The sequence below is a fragment of the Cherax quadricarinatus genome, chromosome 84 (assembly GCF_038502225.1).
Source record: "Cherax quadricarinatus isolate ZL_2023a chromosome 84, ASM3850222v1, whole genome shotgun sequence".
Lineage (NCBI taxonomy): Eukaryota > Metazoa > Arthropoda > Malacostraca > Decapoda > Parastacidae > Cherax > Cherax quadricarinatus.
The window spans coordinates 9,857,729-9,883,623 of record NC_091375.1 but is presented as its reverse complement, the minus strand read 5'-3'; the positions used below and the strand labels follow the sequence as shown (position 1 = coordinate 9,883,623).

Below are 25,895 nucleotides of genomic sequence, written 5' to 3'. Positions count from 1 at the left end.
GGTGTGGGCTCCATACTGGGGACATATACTCAAGGATTGGCCTACTGTATGATGTGTATAAAGTTCTGAAGGATTCTTTGGTCAAGTTTCTCAATGTTGTTCTGAGGTTTGCCAATTTTATAAGTCCTACTGACTGATATTATGCAGTTTATGTATAATTCTTACTATGTGAATTGTGTTGTATTTACCTTTAGTCCTTCTCGAACGCTAATATTTGCAGCTTCTCTACACCCATGCTATAATGTATCCTGTCTGCCCTCATCTCTACCATTTCATATGACCTTACTCTTGTTCAGGTTATACGCAAAATTTCACTTTTTTGACCTTACCTGTATTCTGTTAAGGTCTACCTGAAGCTTATCACTGTCTTCTCCTGTTCTTATTTTCTCATTAGTTTTACATCATCCATAAACAGTGACACAGCACTTAAATGCCTCTGGTATGCCATTCACATATGAGACTTGCAATGTGTGACACTAGTTAATGGTCCGGGTCAGACCAAAATGTTGTACACGAGTTTTAGTCTCATACGTGTGGATTATTTGTACATTGTTTCAATCATGGTACTGTGCCTTTTTTTTAATCTTCTCCATTATCTTGCATGTTATGCATGTCAGAGAAATAGGTCTAGAGTTGAACACCTTTTGGTCACGTTTCCTAAATATAGGGACTGTATTTGCTGTCTTGCGGATCTCTGGCACCTGTCCAGTATCCATTGCTGTGTTGATTGTAGCTAGTGGTTCAAACAGTACTTCTGCTCTCTCTAGCAGAATCCATGGTGACACCTTGTCAGGTTTCACCGCTTTTGATGTGTTTCGGTCCATCAAAAGTTTCTTTATCCGTCCCCTGCATACACAGGGTAAAACTATTGTGTACCCTGTTTGTGTGTGCACTCACCTATATGTGGTTGCAGGGGTTGAGATCATAGTTCCTGGCCATGTATGTGCATTCCCATGTGTCTGTACATTCACCAATATGTTTTGGGACTAGCCCTGCCTTGTTGATTACTTTCATCTGCTTAACTAATTTGTGGCTTCTTGAGCCCTGTTATGTCTACTCTTGAAGCTGTGTATCGAGTATGCCTCCACATTGTGTATGTATGTATGCATGTATGCAGTATTGTTACTTTAAATTTTATTTCACTAATAAACTGAATTTATGCATTGCACAAGGTACTAAAGATAGTTATTAAAGCATCTTATCACATGAGTACCACCATACAAAAAGTACTCCAGTCTCTTAAATAGGGACTAAACCAAGCTTTTAGTGTATATACACTAAGCAGTACACACATCTGGGTATATATGTCTGCTTTGATCTGCTGGTATACATATTGATACTGGGAAAGCTGTATTCATAGGATTTGTTGTTGTTATCACTATAACCTGTATGTTTGTTGATCTGTAAAGCCTCATTCTTGATTAGCATTTTTTTTATTCTGGATAATACTCTCTAGCACATGTTTGGGGTTTGAGTTACATGACCTTTTTCTGGGTCAGTTGTACTTTATGTTGTTAATTATGAATTAATGGTACTTTATTTTGCTCTTGGTTTTGGGTTCAAGGTGTCATTATTTTCCTGTATTGGTGGTACCTACAGTATCTTTCACCTACCTTAATGCAGGTGAAGGGCTCTTGATCCAGGGAATTAGACCGAATGTCCACTTTCTTGGATAAAGCCTGATTGCCTCTCATTCCTCATGTGCTGTATGACCCCTATGGCTTTAGCACTTCCCATAATAAATAATGATGGTATCCTCTCTGTTATTCTGTCTAGTATGTCCGTGGGATTGTTAGTAATCATCTCTATCACTGTTATTTGGTACTTAGTAATCTTTATTCTCATTTGGTGGTGATAGTTTTATTGGTAGTCTACTTGAGTATCTTTATTGTACAGTACTCCTTCACATTATATTCAGCAAAGTATCTTTATTATTATTATTATTATTATTATTATTATTATTATTATTATAGTACAGTATTCCTTCACAATATTTTCATCATTCTAATAGAGTATCATCATCATTATTATACATTGTACTCCTTCACAATATTTTCATCATTCTGATAGAGTATCTTTGTTGTTATACAATATCCTTCACAGTAATACTGTACTTGAGGTCTGTAGAATGAATAACTTTATAAGTTGTCACATCGTAGAGGTATTCAGGTATTCACATACTTTGTTCGAGTGGCTCATTAGGATGCATATACAAAAATACAGCAATTTATTTTTTTTTTTTATTATCACACCGGCCGATTCCCACCAAGGCAGGGTGGCCCAAAAAAGAAAAACTTTCACCATCATTCACTCCATCACTGTCTTGCCAGAAGGGTGCTTTACACTACAGTTTTTAAACTGCAACATTAACACCCCTCCTTCAGAGTGCAGGCACTGTACTTCCCATCTCCAGGACTCAAGTCCAGCCTGCCGGTTTCCCTGAACCCCTTCATAAATGTTACTTTGCTCACACTCCAACAGCACGTCCAGTATTAAAAACCATTTTTCTCCATTCACTCCTATCAAACACGCTCACGCATGCCTGCTGGAAGTCCAAGCCCCTCGCACACAAAACCTCCTTTACCCCCTCCCTCCAACCTTTCCTAGGCCAACCCCTACCCCGCCTTCCTTCCACTACAGACTGATACACTCTTGAAGTTATTCTGTTTCGCTCCATTCTCTCCACATGTCCGAACCACCTCAACAACCCTTCCTCAGCCCTCTGGACAACAGTTTTGGTAATCCCGCACCTCCTCCTAACTTCCAAACTACGAATTCTCTGCATTATATTCACACCACACATTGCCCTCAGACATGATATCTCCACTGCCTCCAGCCTTCTCCTCGCTGCAACATTCATCACCCATGCTTCACACCCATATAAGAGCGTTGGTAAAACTATACTCTCATACATTCCCCTCTTTGCCTCCAAGGACAAAGTTCTTTGTCTCCAGAGACTCCTAAGTGCACCACTCACCCTTTTCCCCTCATCAATTTTATGATTCACCTCATCTTTCATAGACCCATCCGCTGACACGTCCACTCCCAAATATCTGAATACATTCACCTCCTCCATACTCTCTCCCTCCAATCTGATATCCAATCTTTCATCACCTAATCTTTTTGTTATCCTCATAACCTTACTCTTTCCTGTATTCACTTTCAATTTTCTTCTTTTGCACACCCTACCAAATTCATCCACCAATCTCTGCAACTTCTCTTCAGAATCTCCCAAGAGCACAGTGTCATCAGCAAAGAGCAACTGTGACAACTCCCACTTTATGTGTGATTCTTTATCTTTTAACTCCACGCCTCTTGCCAAGACCCTCGCATTTACTTCTCTTACAACCCCATCTATAAATATATTAAACAACCACGGTGACATCACACATCCTTGTCTAAGGCCTACTTTTACTGGGAAATAATTTCCCTCTTTCCTGCATACTGTTGTTGACATTTTTCAAAAATGTAGCAAATTAATCAAATAGGTAAGCTGTGGTATTTTGAATATTTAATCGTCCATATATACACCAAGAGGTTAATTTCTTTCATTGTACATATGCATGTTTTTATATAGTAATAGTAACATTTTATTTCATCATGATACATTGTTTGTAGAGAGATGTGTGTCATTTAGATGCGCACGCAGAAAGCCCATTGTTATGCAGAGCATTTCAGGCAAACTTAAACCTAACTTAAGACTAAAAAGACAAGAACTAATTGTTTTCCTATATATACAGTCTCTTAGAGGTCATAAACCAAAAAATTTTGGAATTACAAGGAAGGCAAACAAGTATAATATTAACACATTATTTAAACCATTTATCATATTGACTTTGAGAGAATTATTTAGCATATTAACACATTTATCATATTTAGCTGTTGTTGGTATATATTAGGGAAAGAAGGTGTTTTTTATGGTCATTATTAAGATGCTGGCAGAGAGAGAGAGAGAGAGAGAGAGAGAGAGAGAGAGAGAGAGAGAGAGAGAGAGAGAGAGAGAGAGAGAGAATGAGAGAGAGAATGAGAGAGAGAATGAGAGAGAGAATGAGAGAGAGAGAGAGAATGAGAGAGAGAGAGAGAGAGAGAATGAGAGAGAGAGAGAATGAGAGAGAGAGAGAATGAGAGAGAGAATGAGAATGAATCACATGCATATACAGACGACTGTACACTGACATTCACTTATCCAAGAGAAGAAATGCCAGCTGCTCTAATTTACATCAATCACCAGCTGAGAGCTATATCAGCTTGGGGAAATAGATGGCAAGTAGCATTTGCACCTGAGAAAACACAAATGATGATTGTCTCTAGGCACCATGATGGTAATGCTAGTGCAGTAGTAAGGATGAATGGGAGGGTGTTGGCACCTGGAGAAGAAGTTGATATCCTTGGGGTGAAATTTGACTCCAAACTAATCATGAAGAACCATGTTGTAAATCTTGCAAACAAGGCAGCCAGGAAGCTTACAGCACTTCGCTGTATCTCGCATCTGCTTGACAGTAGGGGTTGCAAGATTCTCGTTTGGACCCACCCTGGACAGATCTGTCATTTCAGCAGAGCCTTCAACATAGGAGGGATGTGGGTGGCCTTACTGTTATGTACAAGGCCAATATTGTCAAAGTACCACACTTGGATCCACTTTGAGGACAGCGTGAAACAAGCTTTTATGCCACAAGACGGGCAGAAAGCAGCAACTTCACTCTGGCTGTACCCTTCTCCAGAACATCACTCCATCTGAGACTATATATACCCAGGATGACTCGAGTATGGAACACATTCGTACAGCATAATGATGCCAACAAGATAAAGTCAGTTGATCACATGAAAATGCTGGCCCACAGGTTCCCTACTTGTATGTCTCATAACAATAAAAATGCTTTCAAATGAGCTGATGTAGGTAACAGCTCTTAGCTTGCCAATAGAGTTAGGAATCCTTAACCTGTAAATAGCTTGTCAATAAAGCTAGGGATCCTTAACCTTGTCAAACCCAGTGTGTAAAAAAAAAAAAAAAAAAGTGTGAGAGAGAGAGAGAGAGAGAGTGAGAGAGTGTGAGAGAGAGTGAGAGAGAGAGAGTGTGTGAGAGAGAGAGAGAGTGAGAGAGTGAGTGTGTGAGAGAATGTGTGAGAGTGTGTGAGTGAGAGAGTGTGTGAGAGAGAGAGAGAGAGTGTGTGTGTGTATGTGTGTGTGTGTGTGTGTGTGTGTGTGTGTGTGTGTGTGTGTGTGTGTGTGTGTGGGTGTGGGTGTGTTTATGTGTGTGTGTGTGTGTGTGTGTGCATGTGTGTGTGTGTGTGTGTGTGTGTGGGTGTGTTTATGTGTGTGTGTGTGTGTGTGTGTGCATGTGTGTGTGTGTGTGTGTGTCTGTCTGTCTGTCTGTCTGTCTGCCTGTCTGTCTTTGGAGGTTTCTGGCAGGGAGTTCCAGATTTTGGGTCCTTTTATGCACACTGAATTTTTACAGTGATTAGGCTGGATTTAGGGTATGTCATAGAGATTTTTGTCTAGTATTATGTGTATGGGTTGTGTTGCAACTATTATGGAAGTACTTCAGGTCAGGATTAATATTAAAATTTATTGTTTTGTATATGTAAAATATGCAGTAGCAAGAGTGAATGTTTTTTTTATAGTAAGTAGGTTTATGTCTTCGAAGAATGGGGAGGATGTGTAATCTGGCGGTGGACTGAGTGATCATTTGTACTGCGGCCTTTTGTGAGTTATTATTGGCTTGATGACATTTAATACCAAGCCTGGATACACATGTAAACATCCGTGTATCATGAATTGTTGAAATTATTAAAGTCTGGCATAAATATAAACTAACTAAATTATCATAAAATAAGTTTTGTTACATTAAAATGTTTATTTTTTCTTTCTTAATAACAGATTTGAGAACATAAAGCTTCTACTTATAGTACTGTATCATAGTGGCTATTTGCAGTAGCAGAATGATAATTATAATTGTTGAGTGATGTAGCAATCTGTGGCCTGAGTCTATGAAAATTTGTCACAAAATACCTAACTTTGGTCTACTGTAATTAGTGTGACTTAATTAGATACATACTTATATATTCTATATATATTAACAGTAAGTTATTTTAGGAAGGCGACTAAAATGCCAGGAGCAAGGGGCTAATAACCCCCTTCTCCTGTGTAAATTACTAAATGTAAAAAGAAGGAAGACTTTATGGGTTTTTTTTCGAGTCACCCTGCCTTGGTGGGAGACAGCTCATGTAAATATATAAGGATGTTGAAACTTATATTGGTAATAATGTCTCAAAATTAACTTTTAAGAGTTGTGCATAGTAAGCAAGATCACAGGAAGGCGGAATTTGGGATATTGGTAGTTTGGGGGTACATCTAAACTGTCGTATCTGATTGCCTCTGCAAAGACAGTGATTATGTATGAGTGATGGTGAAAGTGTTGAATGATGATAAAAGTTTTCTTTCTTTTTGGGTTTTTCTTTTGTTTTGGGTCACCCTGCCTTGGTGGGAAACAGCCGATGTTTTAAAAAATAATAAAAAGATGAAATCGTTTTGATACCATATGATATTTCCTTCATTATCATTATCAGATCCTCATAGGACTAGCTTCCCATAATGACACAGTTATAGCTGATAGTAACATTATTTTATTTATGAAGCTTTGTAAGCTATATCATGGACAGTATTGTAGCCAAGTTTATAGTTAATCTGGAAGCATTTATATGAAGGATTACTGTAGTATATGGCAGGATCTGTCGGGACAATGATTCTCTCAAGACAATGATTATCTCAGGATAATGATTCTCTCAAGACAATGGTTATCTCAGGATAATGATTCTCTCAAGACAGTGGTTATCTCAGGATAATGATTCTCTCAAGACAGTGGTTATCTCAGGACAGTGGTTATCTCAGGACACTGGTTCTCTCAAGACAGTGGTTATCTCAGGACACTGGTTCTCTCAGGACACTGGTTCTCTCAGGACACTGGTTCTCTCAGGACACTGGTTATCTCAGGACACTGGTTCTCTCAGGACACTGGTTCTCTCAGGACACTGGTTCTCTCAGGACACTGGTTCTCTCAGGACACTGGTTATCTCAGGACACTGGTTCTCTCAGGACACTGGTTCTCTCAGGACACTGGTTCTCTCAGGACACTCGTTCTCTCAGGACACTCGTTCTCTCAGGACACTCGTTCTCTCAGGACACTGGTTCTCTCAGGACACTGGTTCTCTCAGGACACTGGTTCTCTCAGGACACTGATTCTCTCAGGACACTGGTTCTCTCAGGACACTGGCTCTCTCAGGCCCCACACAAGTGTTAGAGTTATACATACTTATAATCTCTGAGTTATGATAGTATCTGTTGTTCTGTTAACAACACATCCTCATTTTACACTATTCATTTTCTTATGCTTTACCCAGTGTCCATTCTGAACATTCTCTATTTACAAAAAACTATTTTTTTTAATGTAAGTTTAAAATAAATTACATGAACCTATGTATGGAAGAATTCACAATAATACGCATGATTTCAAATCTGAAAAAAATACCACAGTGAAAATAAGAAATAAAACGTGAATGCTTTAATGTGGTTACTCTCATATCTTCTGAAGATGTGTACGTAAGCATATGAAAATTCTCAGGTTTTAGTTCCTATTTTTACTTTAGTACAGTGGACCCCCGACTTACGATGTTAATTCATTCCAGAAGGCTGTTCGGGTGCCGTTACCGAACGAATTTGCTTCAATAAGGAATATTGTAAATTAGATTAGTCCGTTTCAAACCCCCAATAATACACTTACAAAAGCACTTACAAAAATACACTTACACAATTGTTCGAGTTGGGAGCTTGTCGTAAGTCGGGTGTCCACTGTATTTTCTTTTTCAAACCTAAATATGTATATACAGTAGTTGCCCCGTATCCTTGGGGAATATGTTCCAAGAGCTGCAGTGGATACCTGAAGCCGTGGATAGTAGTGAACCCTACATAAGTCATTTTTCGTTTACATACATACCTGTGATAAAGTTTTATTGATAAGTTATGCAAAATAAGTATAGAATTAAGACTTTTTCACTGATGGGAAGTATTTCATGGCTTCTTGTTGGCTTTGAAGAACTGCCAGCATCACTACTTCTGCACTTTGGGGCCATTATTAAGAAAATCAAGGGTTATTTTTGGGCCACAGTAAACCGTGGAAAACTGAAACCGTGGATACCAGGGTTCTACTGTATAACAATTGTGGATATTAGAAAAAAAGACATGTCACACCTGGCACTGGCATATCTTTGTAAATATATGTGCCAATACACTATACTTATTTATTCATGGTGTGAAAATGGGCTTCTCTTACTGTTATTTATTGTTAGATAAATCTCACTTTCTCTTAGTTTACCCATATATGGCTTTTCTCTGCTTTTTTTTTTTAGTCTTGTATCATACTTGAGCTTGATATGTATCATTATTATTCTAAAGTGGATGTTACTTGCCAGTATCACTCTTCACTTAATAGTGTTTAGCAACATCATGCCTTGGGTACTACCATTCATTATTAATACTATGCTGGTGATACCAGCTCTTAGGTTACTTTGATGGTATTGACTTATATCACCCCAAGATTATTATTCCATTTCTTGTTCCTGGTGAATTTTTTGAACATGTGATATAATATTAGTCCTTTATAGCCCTAATGATTGATTTATCTTTATTTTTCTGAAGTTATAAAAAATAATTCCTACACCCTTTTTAAGTACAGTAGTATTAAAAATTTATATGTTGTGCATGTTTTTAAATACTGGGAAGGCATTCACTTAATATCAATTGGTATAAGAAAAATAAAACCAAAATATTTTCCCTTAATAGTTGAATCCCATTATCACTTACTACTTGAAGCTAAGGGCAGGGCGCCATATTTGAATTTCCTGCTTAGTGAAATGATACTTGAATGAGAGAGCAACACCAAGACCAGAGGAGCACTGTAGCAGGCTTACTGACCCATGTTAGGCAGGTCTTACTCACAGTTAACTGGTCACACTTATGTACACGTTTAACTTATTTTTAAAGCTACTTAAATGCCTCTACATAAGTTTACTCCATGTCATTTTTCTTGCATTCTTGTTCATTATTATATTTCTTATCTGTTACCAAGACGGAGACAGATTATAGAACTATAACTGTGGTACACATTCCATCATATAAATCATGGGAATGTGCAGTTACTGTGCTATGTTGTATGACAGTGCTGTTCAGATATAGGTCATTTATTTGATTTAACTATAATATACGATTATATGCCAAATGTTAGTTCATTTTAAAATTGAGCCTTAAAGCATATGGAAGTGATTTTTTCGTACCCATTGTGATTATCTGTGAGTATTGTCTGCAGCTGGCTAACAAGGGATAATGCAGTTGGCTAGCAAGGGATACAGCAGTTGGCTAACAAGGGATAATGCAGTTGGCTAGCAAGGGATACAGCAGTTGGCTAACAAGGGATACAAGGGATACAGCAGTTGACTAACAAGGGATACAGCAGTTGGCTAACAAGGGATAATGCAGTTGGCTAACTGGGATACAGCAGTTGGCTAACAAGGGATAATGCAGTTGGCTAGCAAGGGATACAGCAGTTGGCTAACAATGGATAATGCAGTTGGCTAGCAAGGGATACAGCAGTTGGCTAACAAGGGATACAAGGGATACAGTGGTTGACTAACAAGGGATACAACAGTTGGCTAACAAGGGATACAGCAGTTGGCTAACAAGGGATACAAGGGATACAGCAGTTGACTAACAAGGGCTACAGCAGTTGGCTAGCAAGGGATACAGCAGTTGGCTAACTGGGATACAGCAGTTGACTAACTGGGATACAGCAGTTGGCTAACTAGGGATACAGCAGTTGGCTAACTAGGGATACAGCAGTTGGCTAACTAGGGATACAGCATTTGGCTAACTGGGATGCAGCAGTTGGCTAACTAGGGATACAGCAGTTGGCTAACTGGGATACAGCAGTTGGCTAACTGGGATACAGCAGTTGGCTAACTAGGGATACAGCAGTTGGCTAACTGGGATACAGCAGTTGGTTAACAAGGGATGCAGCAGTTGGTTAACAAGAGATACAGCAGTTGGTTAACTAGGGATACAGCAGTTGGCTAACTAGGGATACAGCAGTTGGCTAACTAGGGATACAGCATTTGGCTAACTGGGATGCAGCAGTTGGCTAACTAGGGATACAGCAGTTGGCTAACTGGGATACAGCAGTTGGCTAACTGGGATACAGCAGTTGGCTAACTAGGGATACAGCAGTTGGCTAACTGGGATACAGCAGTTGGTTAACAAGGGATACAGCAGTTGGTTAACAAGGGATACAGCAGTTGGCTAACTAGGGATACAGCAGTTGGCTAACTAGGGATACAGCAGTTGGTTAACAAGGGATACAGCAGTTAGCTAACAAGGGATACAGCTGTTAGCTAACAAAGGATACAGCAGTTGGCTAACTAGGGATACAGCAGTTGGTTAACAAGGGATACAGCAGTTGGCTAACAAGGGATACAGCAGTTGGCTAACAAGGGATACAGCAGTTGGTTAACAAGGGATACAGCAGTTGGTTAACAAGGGATACAGCAGTTGGCTAACAAGGGATACAGCAGTTGGTTAACAAGGGATACAGCAGTTAGCTAACAAGGGATACAGCAGTTAGCTAACAAGGGATACAGCAGTTGGCTAACTAGGGATACAGCAGTTGGCTAACTGGGATACAGCAGTTAGCTAACAAGGGATACAGCAGTTGGCTAACTAGGGATACAGCAGTTGGCTAACTGGGATACAGCAGTTGGCTAACAAGGGATACAGCAGTTGGCTAACTAGGGATACAGCAGTTGGCTAACAAGAGATACAGCAGTTGGTTAATAAGTGATACAGCAGTTGGTTAACAAGGGATACAGCAGTTGGTTAACTGGGATACAGCAGTTAGCTAACAAGGGATACAGCAGTTGGCTAACAAGAGATACAGAATTTTCTCACACAGCTGTTTTTACATGTGCCATTTAATTTAGTTAAATATGGTATAAGATAGTACAAGAATTTGTGAAACTCTCTTATCAAATTTTGTATTAAAAGTCAGTGTCAAAACATTGGGGATTTGTATTTGCTGTAATGTATCCAATGTATCCTTTGAGATCATTGCCAAGTGTTATTTACAGTTGGATAAACAAATTTTTTTACAGCAGTCATTTGTTTGGAGGGACATGTAAACTGTCATGTCTGAGTGCCTCTGCAAAGGCTGATTATATATGAATGATGGTGAAACTGTTGAATAATGATAATTTTTTTTTCTTTCTTTTTGGGTTTTTCTTTTTGGATCACCCTGCCTCGATGGGAAACAGCCGATGTGTTAAGAAAGAATTAGTATCACTCAACAAACTCTCACACAATTTAACTGTTATATAATAATGTAAAAAAATACAATAACAGGGTGCTTAACAATCCCTGGATATTGAATTTTTGGCTTAATGGAGTTCGGAATAACGGGATTCAACTGTACATAGGTTAAGGATTTAATTTTAATTCTAAGTTCATAATGAAAGAACATATAAGGATTTCATTTATTAAATTAAAAAAATTGAAGTTTTTTTTAGGCTGTAGTGTACCAGTAATATACCTTTCCATTGTTCTGTATAGCTTGGTGTATGTTCTATATTGAAAATAAACAGTGCATGTCGAGTGTGTTCTTGGATGTAATTTAGCTTGGAAAACTAACTGCAGGCAAAGCTTATATTAGTGTGTATGTACAGTATATTATTTTCATCTTGTGAGCCATGTCACTTTATTTATATAATATATAATACATATACATACATACACCTATCAATATGGATTTTATAATATGAATTTGCATTTACCATGCACTACTCAAAATATTTACATTGTTTAAAACTAATGGTTAATGAAGGGTTTGCTTGGCAGCACAGTGTAGTGCTGTGAGGTACTGTGATGAATCATCTGTGCCCTTTTATGAATTACTATATTTTGCGGCATATAGGATGCGCCGGCATATAGGACACACCCTAAATTTAGCAAGAATTATGCTGGAAAAATAAAATTAAGGAAAATTTTTCTAGAGCCAATGAAGAGCTGAAGGCTGTAGATCTTAAGCTTGATCCCAAGCTTGACCTCAAGCTTGACCCTAAGCCTGACCCTAAGCCTGACCTTCACGATGAAAGACACAGGTATATTTTTTGGGTCAGAGTTTGGAAAAAAAAATGTGTATCTTATGTGCTGCAAAATACAATACAGTGGATCCCCAGTTATCGGTGGGTTTGATTATTGGCCAACTCAGTTATCGGCGGATTTTTCGGTGCCTGGTTATCGGCCGCTCGCTCGGTTATTGGCCGTTTTGAACGCATCCATCCGCTGGCTGGGGCAGCTTGCGCTTCAGTTTGGCTTTGTCTCTTGGTAGCTGAGGAAGCTTCTGCTCATACATCCAAACATTTTGCTTGTTTACCATTTTTTTAGTGGTATTTCTTGCAGTTGAACTGTGAAATAAGTAAAGATGGCTCCAAAGAAAGTTCCTAGTAAAGTTCCTGTGGTAAAGAAAGTGAGAAACACCATGGAATTTAAGCGTGAAGTGATAGAAAAGTTTGAGAGTGGTATGAGGGTGGTGGAACTTGCCAGGATGTACAAGAATAAATCAACAATTACATCCATCCTGGCAAAGAAAGAATAAATCAAAGATGCTAATGTTTCAAAAGGAGTAACTTGTCTAACTAAACAAAGGCCACCAATAATGGAAGAGATGGAAAAGTTATTATTATTGTAGATTAAGGAAAAAGAATTAGTGGGAGACATTGTGGAGTCTATTGTTTGTGAGAAGGCAAGGCAGTTGCATGAGGATCTTGCAAAGAAAATGCCTGGAACAAGTACTGCAGTTTGTGAATTTAGGGCCAGCAAAGGATGGTTTGATTGATTTAAGAAGCATAGTGACATACACAGTGTTGTAAGTCATGTTAATATAAAAGAAACACTACCTGTTTATAAATTCAAGTCTCTTCTCAAAGATCACTTACTCACCCAAAACCAAATAAATACTGAATAACTGAACCTTATAAATTGTATATCTTAAATGTTTCTCACAATTATATCACATAAATGTTAAACCTAAAACCCAATCTAACTTTATTATTTTTTAAATTCACTACCTAACAGAATACTCCATTCTACTGAATTTACAACAATGCATGCAACCATATGACCTGTCTTTGTAATACTCACTTGTGCTTTATAGTAATCAGTTTACATTAATGTTTTTCACTGATTTCATCATTGCTTAGTTAATCTTAAGTTAATTTTAAGCCAGCCCGTAATGCTATGCATAGTATAAGTGGCTTTGGCATGCTGCTCTTATCTGTATTTTTTTTTTTTTGTACCTCTGTAAGTGTGCTCAAATTATAAATAAATAAATAAATAAATAAATAAATGGCGAGGCTGCAAGTTCTGACAAATGTGCAGCTGAAAAGTATGTTCACGAATTCCAGGACTGTGTAAAGGCTGAAGGATTCGAACCCCAACAAGTGTTCAATTGTGATGAAACAGGCCTGTTTTGGAAGAAAATGCCAAACAGGACCTATATTACCCAGGAGGAAAAGGCACTGCCAGGACACAGGCCTATGAAAGACAGGCTTACTCTTTTGTTGTGTGGTAATGCTAGTGGGGATTTCAAAGTGAAGCCTTTGCTTGTGTATCACTTAGAAAATCCCAGAGTGTTCAAGAAAAACAATATCTTGAAGAATAGATTGTGTGTGATGTGGAAAGCTAATCATAAGGCATGGGTCACAAGGCAAATTTTCAAAGAGTGGGTTAATGATGTGTTTGGCCCAAGTGTGAAAAAATACATCCTGGAAAAGAAATTGCCACTCAAGTGCCTCCTGGTACTGGTCAGTGCTCCTGCACATCCTCCAGACTTGCAAGATCAAGTGTTTAGGGACTTCAATTTCATCACGGTGAAGTTCTTGCCTCCTAACACCACTCCTCTCCTCCAGCCCATGGACCAGCAGATCATTTCTAACTTCAAAAAACTCTACACAAAAGCAGTGTTTCAAAAGTGCTTTGAAGTGACCTCAGACACTCAGTTGACCCTAAGACAGTTCTGGAGGAATCACTTCACTATCCTCCATTGCATAAGCCTTATAGATAAGGCTTGGGAGGGAGTAACTTCCAGGACTTTGAACTCTGCTTGGAGGCAATTGTGGCCACAATGTGTCGTCCAGAGGGACTTTGAAGGGTTTGAGGCTCACCCTGACCCTGCCAACCCTGTGGACTCTATTGTGGCACTGGGGAAGTCCCTGGGATTGGACGTGAGTGGCAAGAATGTGGAAGAGTTGGTGGAGGACCACAGGGAAGAGCTTACCACTGAAGAGCTGCAAGAGCTTTAATTTGAACAGCAACAGACTGCAGCTGAGGAACTTGCTTCAGGAGGAGGAGGAAGAGGGAGTGAAGGAGGTGCCTTCCTCAGAGTTTAAAGAGGTGTGTGCAATGTGGACTAAGGTGCTAGCTTTTGTAGAGAAACACCACCCTGACAAAGCTGAAACAAGCCATATCTGCAACATGTTTAGTGATAAAACCCTGTCCCACTTCAGGGAAATCTTAGAGATACCAGAAACAGAGCACTCTGGACAGTTTTTTGTGAGACAGGGGTCCAGTGACTCTCAAGCTGGTCCTAGTAGCAATAAAAAACAGAGAAGGGAAGTAGCCCCAGAGAAGGCTTTGCTACCTAAAGTCTTTATGGAGGGGGATTCCCCTTCCAAACACTAACTCCTCCCTCTTTCCTCCTCCCTGTCTTCCAGAAGCCAGCATTAGCCTTCAGTAAATGTATTGTAATACATAATTGTTAAAAAAAAAGATTTTTTTGTGAATATTTTTGTTTGGAATGGATTAATTGTATTTCCATTAATTCTTATGGGAAATATTAATTTGGTTATCGGCCATTTCGGTTATCGGCCGACCTTCTGGAACGGATTACGGCCGATAACCGGGTATCCACTTTACATCTCTCAATGCTCAAAATAAAGCCTAGTGGTAGGTGAGAATTTCAGATAAAAATATGACACAAGATTCCCATTGCTTTCTTTGTATATAGATGATATTCAGTATCTTATGATAGGTCTTCATCTGCATTATTGTCATGAACATGTTAATAATTTTAAATGTCTAAGACAAATTCTGTGATTGCTGTTTCCTTACAATGACAATTGATCTTTGATCTGAGGTCTTCTGTTCCTATACACATCTTCGATGATTTCCACTGTGTCCATAAGTGCATGTTGTATCTCACATTAATGTTGTTTTTCACTGCTTTAGGCTTGTCCATTTTTTTTTTTGCCTTCTTTGTCTTTCTCCTGCTCTCATTTTCAATGTCCTCTTTGCTTTCCTTATGACCTTTTCATTTTTTGTATTTCATTTTGACCTTAAAAAAAAAAAAGACATGTGCTTTACTTATTGCCAAGCTGTTATATGTATAAAATATCTTTATGCTTTAAGCTTTATTCTTATTTATGTTCAATCTGACATTCTTCCTCTCTCTCTCTCTCTCTCTCTCTCTCTCTCTCTCTCTCTCTCTCTCTCTCTCTCTCTCTCTCTCTCTCTCTCTTCCCCTCTAATTCACCTAACACTGAATGGTTCTACAGGATTATAATGAGAATATTTAATGATAACTTGGCCATAAAGCCAGGACACCACAAGCATTGCTCTGTTCCTATAAGTACAAAATTATTTAATACATGCTCAACCTCAGGAAACTTGTAAAATTTATATGACATTCAACACTTAAGATGGGACACCATATACATAGCTTTGCAACTATAAGTACGAACCACAGTTAATGAGTGTGTAATCTTTCACACATAAAGGTGGACATGGGATATGCTAATGTGACCAAGCAACAAGTAGAATTTAAAAAGAAAAAAGTATCGCCATTGCAAACAAGCATTAAGATCAAAAAGACAATTACAAATAATTATAAACTATTGGAGAAAACTGTCAACAAAGACAATTTTTTTTACTGTGCTGAAATATGTTTTTTTTTTTTTTTCCAACAAATTGACCATAGCCCACCGAGGCAGGATGATCTAAAGTGAAAAACGAAAGTTTTTTTTAAATTTAGTAATTGAAATATATGTATAAACAAAAATATATGAAGAGGCAGAAATACAAATCATTGTGATCACAGAATGCATAGATAATTTCAGCAGTGAAAAACGTGCTGCAAGGTGTGTGTGTGTGTATATATATATATATATATATATATATATATATATATATATATATATATATATATTATATATGTATATATATATATATATATATATATATATTATATGTTGCAGTTTAAAATCTGTAGTGTAAAGCACCCTTCTGGCAAGACAGTGATGGAGTGAATGATGGTGAAAGTTTTTCTTTTTCGGGCCACCCTGCCTTGGTGGGAATCGGCCAGTGTGATAATAAAAAAATAAAATATGTATATATATATATATTTTTTTTTGTTTTATATGGAAACATAAATGAGATTGTTGCTAAAAGAATACAGCCTAAGAATATAATAAAGAAGCCTTATAGTAGATATAAGTGACAGCAGTGCAGAAAATCATGTGAATGAAATAATATTAAAGGAACACTATTTTAGTATGGAGAATGAACTGTGTACTAAAGTCAAGAAAGTTATATCCAGTTTAAGATACTGATGGGCAGATTGTGTTTACTTAAACATCAAAAAACACTTGATGTTGCTTCCTATGGAAGATTAATCCAGGAACTACAAAACATTGGAGGAATTAAAGAGCTACTATTACAGTGGATGACATTCTTATGTTTGAATGATAATGCAAACTGTAATAAGAAAAATGGCATGGTAAAAAATTGTTACTATTAGGAGCCCATGAGGATCAGTAATGCTTCTTATATATAGCATGTAAAATACTTGACAGAAGAAATAAAGGAAATATAAATTTGTTTGGTAATGATATAAAAATTAGATGCAAAGTAAGTACTGTTCATAAAAAATTATAAAAATTCTTACATGAACCCTTGAATAAATTGAGCAACTAGAGTGGCAGATAGAATTTATTTTAAATAATGCCATGTAATGATAGAAAGCAGTAACAGACCATACAATGTAGTGTGAAAAAATTGAAAGCATTAGACAGAAAGGGATCTAGAGTTAAGCAAATAAATATATTAACCAGAAGATAACACAAGTATAACGAGAAGCTCATATGGTATACAGTACTAACAAAGTGTAAAATAGCATACTAATACATGGATAACAAACTGCCAGAAAAGTTGACTACAATATACATTAAACCAGAATTGGAAATACAGCTTTAGTAAGATGTTTATGCCTTGAAATGTGTTAGGAATAAAGATTGGAACACTAAAACTTCCCTCATTAGTTGTTAAGAATAAAGAGGATACACACTAATCAAACAAGATTATAAAAGGATTTGATTCAGTTGATAAAGGATATTTATGTGCACCATCATCAGGGCAAACAAGAAGTTACAGCTGTAAAGCAAGAAAGAAAATAATTCTGTAAGAATTTTAAAGTTTTCTTTACAAATAGTGTAGAACTGTTTATTGGAATGGTGTCCTGGAGTAAGAAGTGAATGCTGGAATCACTGGGAGCTATAAAGAATTTTATAAGACTTTAGAAAATGAAATACAACAAACATGGCTCTCCTGTAGCCTTAAAATAAGTAATTAATACCCTATATGTGTAGCTGGAGTTCTGTCTCCACAAACACATAAGAGTGCATAAATAAGTACATAAATACATTCCAAGAGACAGCAGCAAGCAGAGTGTGTATTACAACCTCTAGATACTTTATATATAAACTTCTATGACAAACTTAAAAATGAAGTCATGCCACCTCCTATAACTCCAAATGGGCAAATAGAAAATAGCTAATTCCATTAACAGTCACACATATATTAACATGTGCATATGATTACAATTGGTAATTACTTGTACATTCATTTTTATTTAATTTTTCAAATAATGTATTTCTTTATCTTTGTTTATTATACATATACAGTATAATTAACATAAGCATATTCCTGCTGAATCATTGTCTCATGAGTTTATTTCCAGGGATAACAATCTTCAAACAATACTTGAATTTGTGTTTGGAGTTTTAAGTGATCTCTGACCTTAGGCATTCTGAAAAGTACCACAGTCTCCTCAATATAATAAAATCGTCCCAAATTTCAGGTGGTTGATTTAGGTGTTGTATGCCATCCAGGGGCATATTTTAGAGACTTGTGGAATGTCTTAGATGCCCTTGTGGTATTATGCGCTCTCATTGCCTTTGCATTTTTGTGAGTATATTCAATATTGATTCTACACTCTAGTATCGTTGCAAGTTATTTGTCTGTACTGATCACCGTCTGTAGAACCTCTTCGTGAATACTGTACGTAATTGTTGACGTAATTATTTATATGTTTGCCGTACATACATACGTACACAGTTTATTTTTTAATTGTGGTAATAAGGATGTAATTATTTTTAATATTGTATTCGTCCAGACATGAATGGTCGTCCAATGTCAAGTAACAATCAAATTTATTGTTACAATATCACTTATTGTACCTACATAGAATTTGCTAATAATTTTTACTGTAAAATTCACTCAAATTCATGTTTATTACAGATATGGATTTACAGATATTTTACTGTCATTTGCGGTAAAAATAAAAAAACAAGAATCAGGCACATTGTAGAATATATTAATCATTTTTACCTCATTAAGTACTTACTATAATAACAATCGTAATACAGTAATAATAATAATAATAATAATAATAGTAATAAGTATTGTAAAGTGAACAGATTACAAGTTTATTTTTTATATAGTATTTTATAAAAGGATTACGTTTTAAAATACAGTATAAGTTTTTAAATACATATACTATAATATCAATTTCAACTAATCCCTTATGAATTACTCCTGAGTACCGAGTTATGATACATTAAGAATGTGTAAGCTTGTCGTCCTGGCGTACAGGATGAATGCACCATTAAGAACATGTAAGCATATTGTCCTGATTTACAGGATGAACGCTCCATTCAAAAACTGAATATAATGGATAAAATTATGAAATAAGAACTTGAAAATATGTTAGTCTAGCAGTAATTTTGTTTATGCTATGACACCTCAGGTTGAAAAGATTGTTCTACAATAACTACCGTTTAAAAAATTATTTAACGGGTTTTACATATTGCTTAAGTAATTAAAACCATACCTTCTACTTTTTTTTTAATATTAACACTTACACCTAGCACCATGCAAAATATTCAGTATCTATGCTTGATCTCACACCTGGTAAAGAGAGAACATACTTCTATGTATATATGTTTTTCATTTCATTTAAGCACCACATTTCTTCACTTAGAAGCAAATTTTGATTTTTTTATGAATTTTATATTCTGAATACCAGGATTATATAATATTGAGTTTTCTATTTGTGGGGTATATTGTCTGTTATGCACAAATAAGTAATTAGATACTCTATTAATGTTTAATTAAAACAATACTTGATGGTTTATTTATTTTTAACTGTAGTAAGTAATGTTCATTTAGTAGTTTTCTATACCCTAAAAGGTTACTATATCTGTTCTGAAAAAATATTCCAAAAAACACTGTCAAATAGATTAATTATCATTTCTGTAATCCTGTTTCTTCCTTTACACATTAACCCTCTTCTAATCCCTTTTCCTTTATTTGATCCTTTGCAGCCTATATTCTCATTTACTTCAGTTCCTAAGAATTCTTTTTACCTTTCTTAGCTTATCTAACTGTTAGCAGATATAATGGTTATCTGCTTGATGAGTTTTAATGTTTCTGTTCTTATACTCTTTCTGTGTAGCTATTTAAAAAGTCTGTATCTAGAAGCAATGTCCCTATTATTAGCAGAAGGGTACGTCTGTAATTTGCAGCCTAGTATTTATTTACTAGTAGCCAGGATCCTTTTTATGTAGTTATGAGTCCATTTATGTAGGAGCTGCATTCCTCTCCATCTACTGAGTGTATAGAATTTAATTTATCAGCTGCTTTTCATGTTTTTTGAACTGACTCTTGAGTACTGTATCTCTCATAGTGACGCCATCTGTTTCCTTTGTAAGTTATAAGTTAGACCTGAGTTTATCTTTGGCAAAATGTCAGCAATTAAATTTATTTGAATGTGACCCATGCCTAAAATTGAAATAAATGTTGTTTCCTCTTTATGTTATTTGTGATAATTATGTAAATATTTCTTATAATCCAGGTTTAAGTTTTTTACACACATTTAATTCATGTATGATTCAATAAGCTTTGGTTGTTTCAGTGATTTTAAAATAGTAAAGGTAAACTACATTCTATAACTTGAGCACTTTTTTGTTTTTCACACGGCCAATATAATTGTATGAGCCTCAGTAGCATCATATAACACATAATATCTGTTTACATGTCTGCTTGAAATTTCAAGCATTTGACCAGAAAAATAAGAATGGGTCAGATTTAATTAAGGTCACTTTTTGCCAGTTTGATATACCCAAGAACTTTCAATTTTGTTGCAACCCAGCATTTTTAAGCCGGCTTTTACTTGGAAATCAGAAAATTAAGCAGCAATGACGTAATAACATGTAAAGAATATATGGGATCATCCTTTATTTGGCATAATAAAACAGGTTTTTAAAGTTTAAACATTGTACTTTGGCAGTAGTTGTTTAAGTGTTGATGTGAATTTACCTAATTTGCTCTTTGCTGATGATGTATTGCTTTTGGAAGATTCTGAAGGGAAGTTGCAGCAGTTGGAGAAGTTTGTAAGGGTGTGTCAAAGAAGCATGTTGGAAGTGAACATTGAAAAGAGAAGGATGAAAAGAATAAGAATACTAGACACTGAAATATTGGGTTTCATACTTGGGAAAAAAGAATAGAGTAAGGTAATAAATATATTTAGATATTTTGGAGTAGACATGTTGGCAGAAAGGTTGCTGAATGAAGAGGCAAATCGTAGAACAGAAGAGGAGAAGATAGCTTGGATGTTGAGGAGTCTGTGAAAAGTTGAAGAGAAATGGTATAAAGTACTATGCCAACACGGCGGTAAAAAGACACACTTTCAGTATAATTCAGTCCTTTATTGACAACATTCAACCCACACAGTGGGCAAAAGATACTGATAATATTGTTGATCTTATAATTTTCCCAGTTTCACACTCTTAAGTTAACCTACTAAAACCTGGTATAAGAGTTCCGTATTATAAATTTACTTTTAAAGAATACCCCTAGCAATTTTTTTTTTTTAACTTCAAATTACATTGGGTGTTGGTGTTAAGTGTTTATTGAGATATTTTTGCTGTGATATAGTTGATAATTTCTTGACTTGCTCTTTGTATTAGATATTATAATGAGATCATTGTGTATATAGCATTGGCTCATGATAGTTTTTTTTAATGGTGAGTTTAATCTGAACAAATAAACTGAACAATAAAAATTACTGAATTTGCTTACAGTATGGCAGCCAGTCAAAATATCCTGTAATAAATTGCACAGTGCAGTACATAATCAGAATTAAAATAAATCTTAAACCTACACTTATCCAGAAAGGTATCTGTGTACTCAAAAATGATTTTCAAGTGACTGTCAAAATTAGAACTGTTGTGTGTGTGATTGGAATTTCTTGGGTAAATATGTCAGTAATTTTTCAATGGATCCCTAATCTAAGAATTACCAAGTTAATATACTTGTCCATCCTTGGATAGTGACATAATCAACCATGTTTATGTGTCTGACTGTTCCCCTTCCCTTGGCGAAGTCGTAAACACACTTAGCCTTCATTGGCTGACTAGGCTTTAAATGATTTTGAAATGTAAATTAAATAGCCTCTTCTCTAAAGCTTATTGGCTATACACAATAGGTTTATACTTAAGAAATTTGTTAACCAAGCATACCCAGTGGCTGATGTGTGTAAAGCCTTACCTTGGTTGTAACAAGTAAATGCTACCTTGTAGGGTCAGGGTTCATAAGCTCATGTCTTCTTTCCTTCTGCAGACCCTCCCTGCAACTGAAGTAAGTGAGGAAACCATGGATGATAATCTTTAGTGACAGTGAGAGGACTTATCTATTCTCATATTACTTACAATGATTCCTGGTGTATGCATTTTGCACTTCATACTTATTATCATTAATTTATTTCAATATCTTTGCAACTACCATTTTACTCATCAGCTTTTCTGCCATTGGTATGCCAATATATAAAGGAGCATGACAAGGTATAATATAAGAAGTTTGGGGTAAACATTTGCATATTCAGACTGTAGAAATTTGAACTTAAGAAACATCAGAAATGTCTTAACATTTAAGCCTCTCCTGGACAAGGTCTATTACAAGTTGCCGGTATAACAACTCCAGTGATGAGACAAATATATGGGTCATAGTTGCATGCATTAGACAGTTTAACAAGACAGCTTTAGTGACCATGGGCTATACCAAGGGCCTCTCTCTCTCTCTCTCTCACTCTCTCTCTCTCTCTGATTTTAAATTCTCCCTTTAGTCAGTACGTACTTGTATAGCCCTGGCTCGGGCTGGCTGTTGACTGCTGCCTTGCACCACCATGACTGCATGTTCTTCTTGGTTTTTACCATTTCATTCTGTGATCTTCAACAGACTTCACCTAAGCCCTGCTACCCCCTAGAGTTGTCTGTCCCATAGGCTTCAATTTGCACTCCCTTCTCTCTGTTGGGCCACCTAGTCCTATAACATACCTTACCAAAGACATCTAATAATTGTGTAATATTCTTCCACAGATTACTGTCTAATAATTTGTTATGATGACATTATAAATATTCATGGGGAATATCAACATATTCTGACTTTTAACACAAAAGAATTAACTGGTCTGGACCAGTCAGTAATAGAAGTTTTGTAAATATTTGGATAATACTAATGACAATAAAGATCAAATTTAAGTTAAAAATGTTAATAATAGTTGTGGAATAATGAAAATAGTCAAACTAATAATACAGTAATTATAATAATTTATATATAAAAATAAAAATTTTAAGAATGTAGAGTACAGAACTGCACTGTATTACTATCATACAAAAATCTGTTATTAATAGATATACAATTAGCAAACATAAATTAGCAGTAATAATAAATATATGATAAAGTAAACTTGACTGGTAGTCTAAGTTACATGTGTGTGACAACTGAAACAATCTGTGCTGGAAGATGAACCTCTGTCCTCCATAATGCCAAGGAAAGTGCTGAACTATTTGTGGTTACAGGGGTCAAGTCACAGCTCCTGGCTACATTATTTGGGCCACTGTACCAGTGAAATGAATAGTGGACAATCCTGTTATTGGTTTGCATACTGTCTACTATTTGTTTCAATAATGAGGCAGCTAATAGCATGATACTGACCTTGGTGTCTTACCACACAGTGATTCATTCTTTTTGGCTCAGGTGTTTGGGGTCACAAGACATTTGTTGTGACTTGGATACCAGCCGAGTTATTTTGTACAGCGTACCTATGGAGCCGGAAACTTGGAATGCAGTTCATTAACTGCCATTGGCTGCTTATACTTGACTAGTTGGGTCCAAATTAATAGGTACAGCCCACTTGTGCTCACTATAATGTCATGTCAAAGTTGCGATATAAAATCTACAAAAAACAGTAAGGTATATTTAATTCACATTATTTTGCTTGATAATGTGAGTATATTTTTAGGCTCATCATAGATAGTTTTGGTATGATTAAGTTATATTACAGAGAGTAAACTTAAGCAAGGTTAGGTTAGGTGGCTTAGTCAATTTGGTTTTAATTAAAAATTTAATTGCATATATTATCAATATATCTTATATCTTATCAATGCATGAAACAAATTTTTAGAAAATGTGTATTTTTAAGGCAATTCGGCTTGTTTGACTGACTTCGCGTATTAGGCATGCAAAATAAATTGAGATATATATGTTTGTATATGTATATATTCATATACATGTATATATATATATACATAATTATTTATATGTATGTATATGCATATGTGTATATGTACAAGTATGGAAAATGCACACAATAGCATGTAACTGCAAATATGAAACACTACTAGAGTAAAAAATAACATAAAAATACCTGAGCACCTTCATTTTCTGACACATCTTCAGAGGAGTTAGAAAGAATTGGGGAAAAAAAAATATATAAAGTGAGATGAAACCCCAAATTTAAGTTGAATCATAAGAATAGAGGAGGCCTGCAGTAGGCCCACACTAGGCAGGTCCATCTTGCAACCAACTCAATACAACCATATATAGCAGGATTATACTGTACTATGAACTGTACAATTAATTGACCATCATCTGCAATGTTAATCCTATTTGAATAAATATTTTCAGTAAGGCTGGAAACTACTTTACATTTTTCTAGGCTATAGCCAAGTGTCACCTTACAATTTAATTGTCAAAACTCTTACAAAAAGAGAATGCCACAACCACACTCAGCAGATATATAACAGGAGTAACAAGATGTAATTCAAACTGGAAAAGAAGCAAGCAGGGTAGCCAGACTCGCTATTTTAATAAGGCTTAAAACACCAGATTTTGAGCTGTACCTTAACATACATATCAGTTGTTAAACCTTTAAAATTGATGACAAAAATGCATCGGGTAACTTGCATAAATTCCTAAACCAAATTAAATCTTTGGGAAAGATCACACCTGTACTTTCATTATTATGCAGTGTTCCAGTTCTATCAATAATTGCATAAGTGTGATACACATTTACAGTATGTAATTGGTAAAATTTGCAAAAGTATATTGAAGAGTCTATTTCAGGTTTCCTTTGTTTTATGTACTCACCTAATTGTGGTTGCATGGGCCGAGACTCAGCTCCTGGCCCTGCATTTGTACCAGTAATTAAAGCAAACTTTATTTCTATAAAGGGGAGTACATTACAAAAAAACGGTTAGGGTAGTTATCATGTATAAACTACTTTATAGAAAACCCTTTATTATTCAAGCTGCCTTTATTATTCAGGCAGCCTTAAAATTTAATTATGATCAATACTACATGAGAATAAGAATACTTAGTTTATAATATATTGGAGATATTCACAAATTCAATAAAATAATTCTAATTAGTGGTACATTAATGGTGATGCAAGATACCTGACTTGAACAAATAATGGAACAAGAACAGGAACAATAATGGATGAAACACAGGTTTCAGGAATTATTCAGCACAATAAATTGTTGTCAGGATCATGTTAAGGTAAGGAAGTGTTTTTTAACAGTAGCTTTGAAGTGGCTGGCAGAAAAAAAGAGACTCTGGAATTGTCAGGTAGAGAGTTCCAGATTTTAGGTTCTTTTATACACATTGAATTTTTACACAGGTTGAGTTTGACACAGAGGATATCATAGAGATTTATGTGTCTAGTATTATGCCTGAGAGTTCTGTTGCAACTATCAAGAAAGAGTTTACAGGCAGGATTGATATTAGAATTCATTGTTCTGTATATGTAGTATGCACAGTAGTATGAGTGAATTTTATGTATACTTAAGTAAATTTAGAGTTTTGAAGAGTGGGGGCATGTGTTGTGTGGCACTAGACCGGGTGATGATTCTTACACCTGCTTTTGTTGTGCTATCACCATAATCCCCCAAGCTTCACACCACAATATTTATTAATGATATCTTTAAACATCTCTCTCTAAACTGGTTTATATTGATATTCATAAGAAAGAGTGTAGAAAAAATAGATTTAGTTATGGGAAATCTAATGAACATATTAACAAAATTCTGTGGTTAGTTTTTCAAATTATCTTGTGCCATTATTCTTGTTTTATTTAGGAAAAGTGTTAAACCTGTAGGAGTCATACAGTGCCTAGTCTGGGGAAAGTA

The 25,895-nt window shown here is 35.9% G+C and overlaps 1 protein-coding gene across 1 annotated transcript in view; it reads left to right on the top strand.

Annotated features, from left to right (window-relative positions):
* The window catches only part of cac (calcium voltage-gated channel subunit cacophony), a gene marked incomplete in the record, with an annotated part of 730,773 nt that overhangs the window by 354,360 nt on the left and 350,518 nt on the right, over positions 1-25,895 (top strand). The window contains 1 exon segment of the mRNA XM_070103036.1: positions 22,048-22,065. Coding sequence (XP_069959137.1) covers positions 22,048-22,065 — 18 coding nt within the window.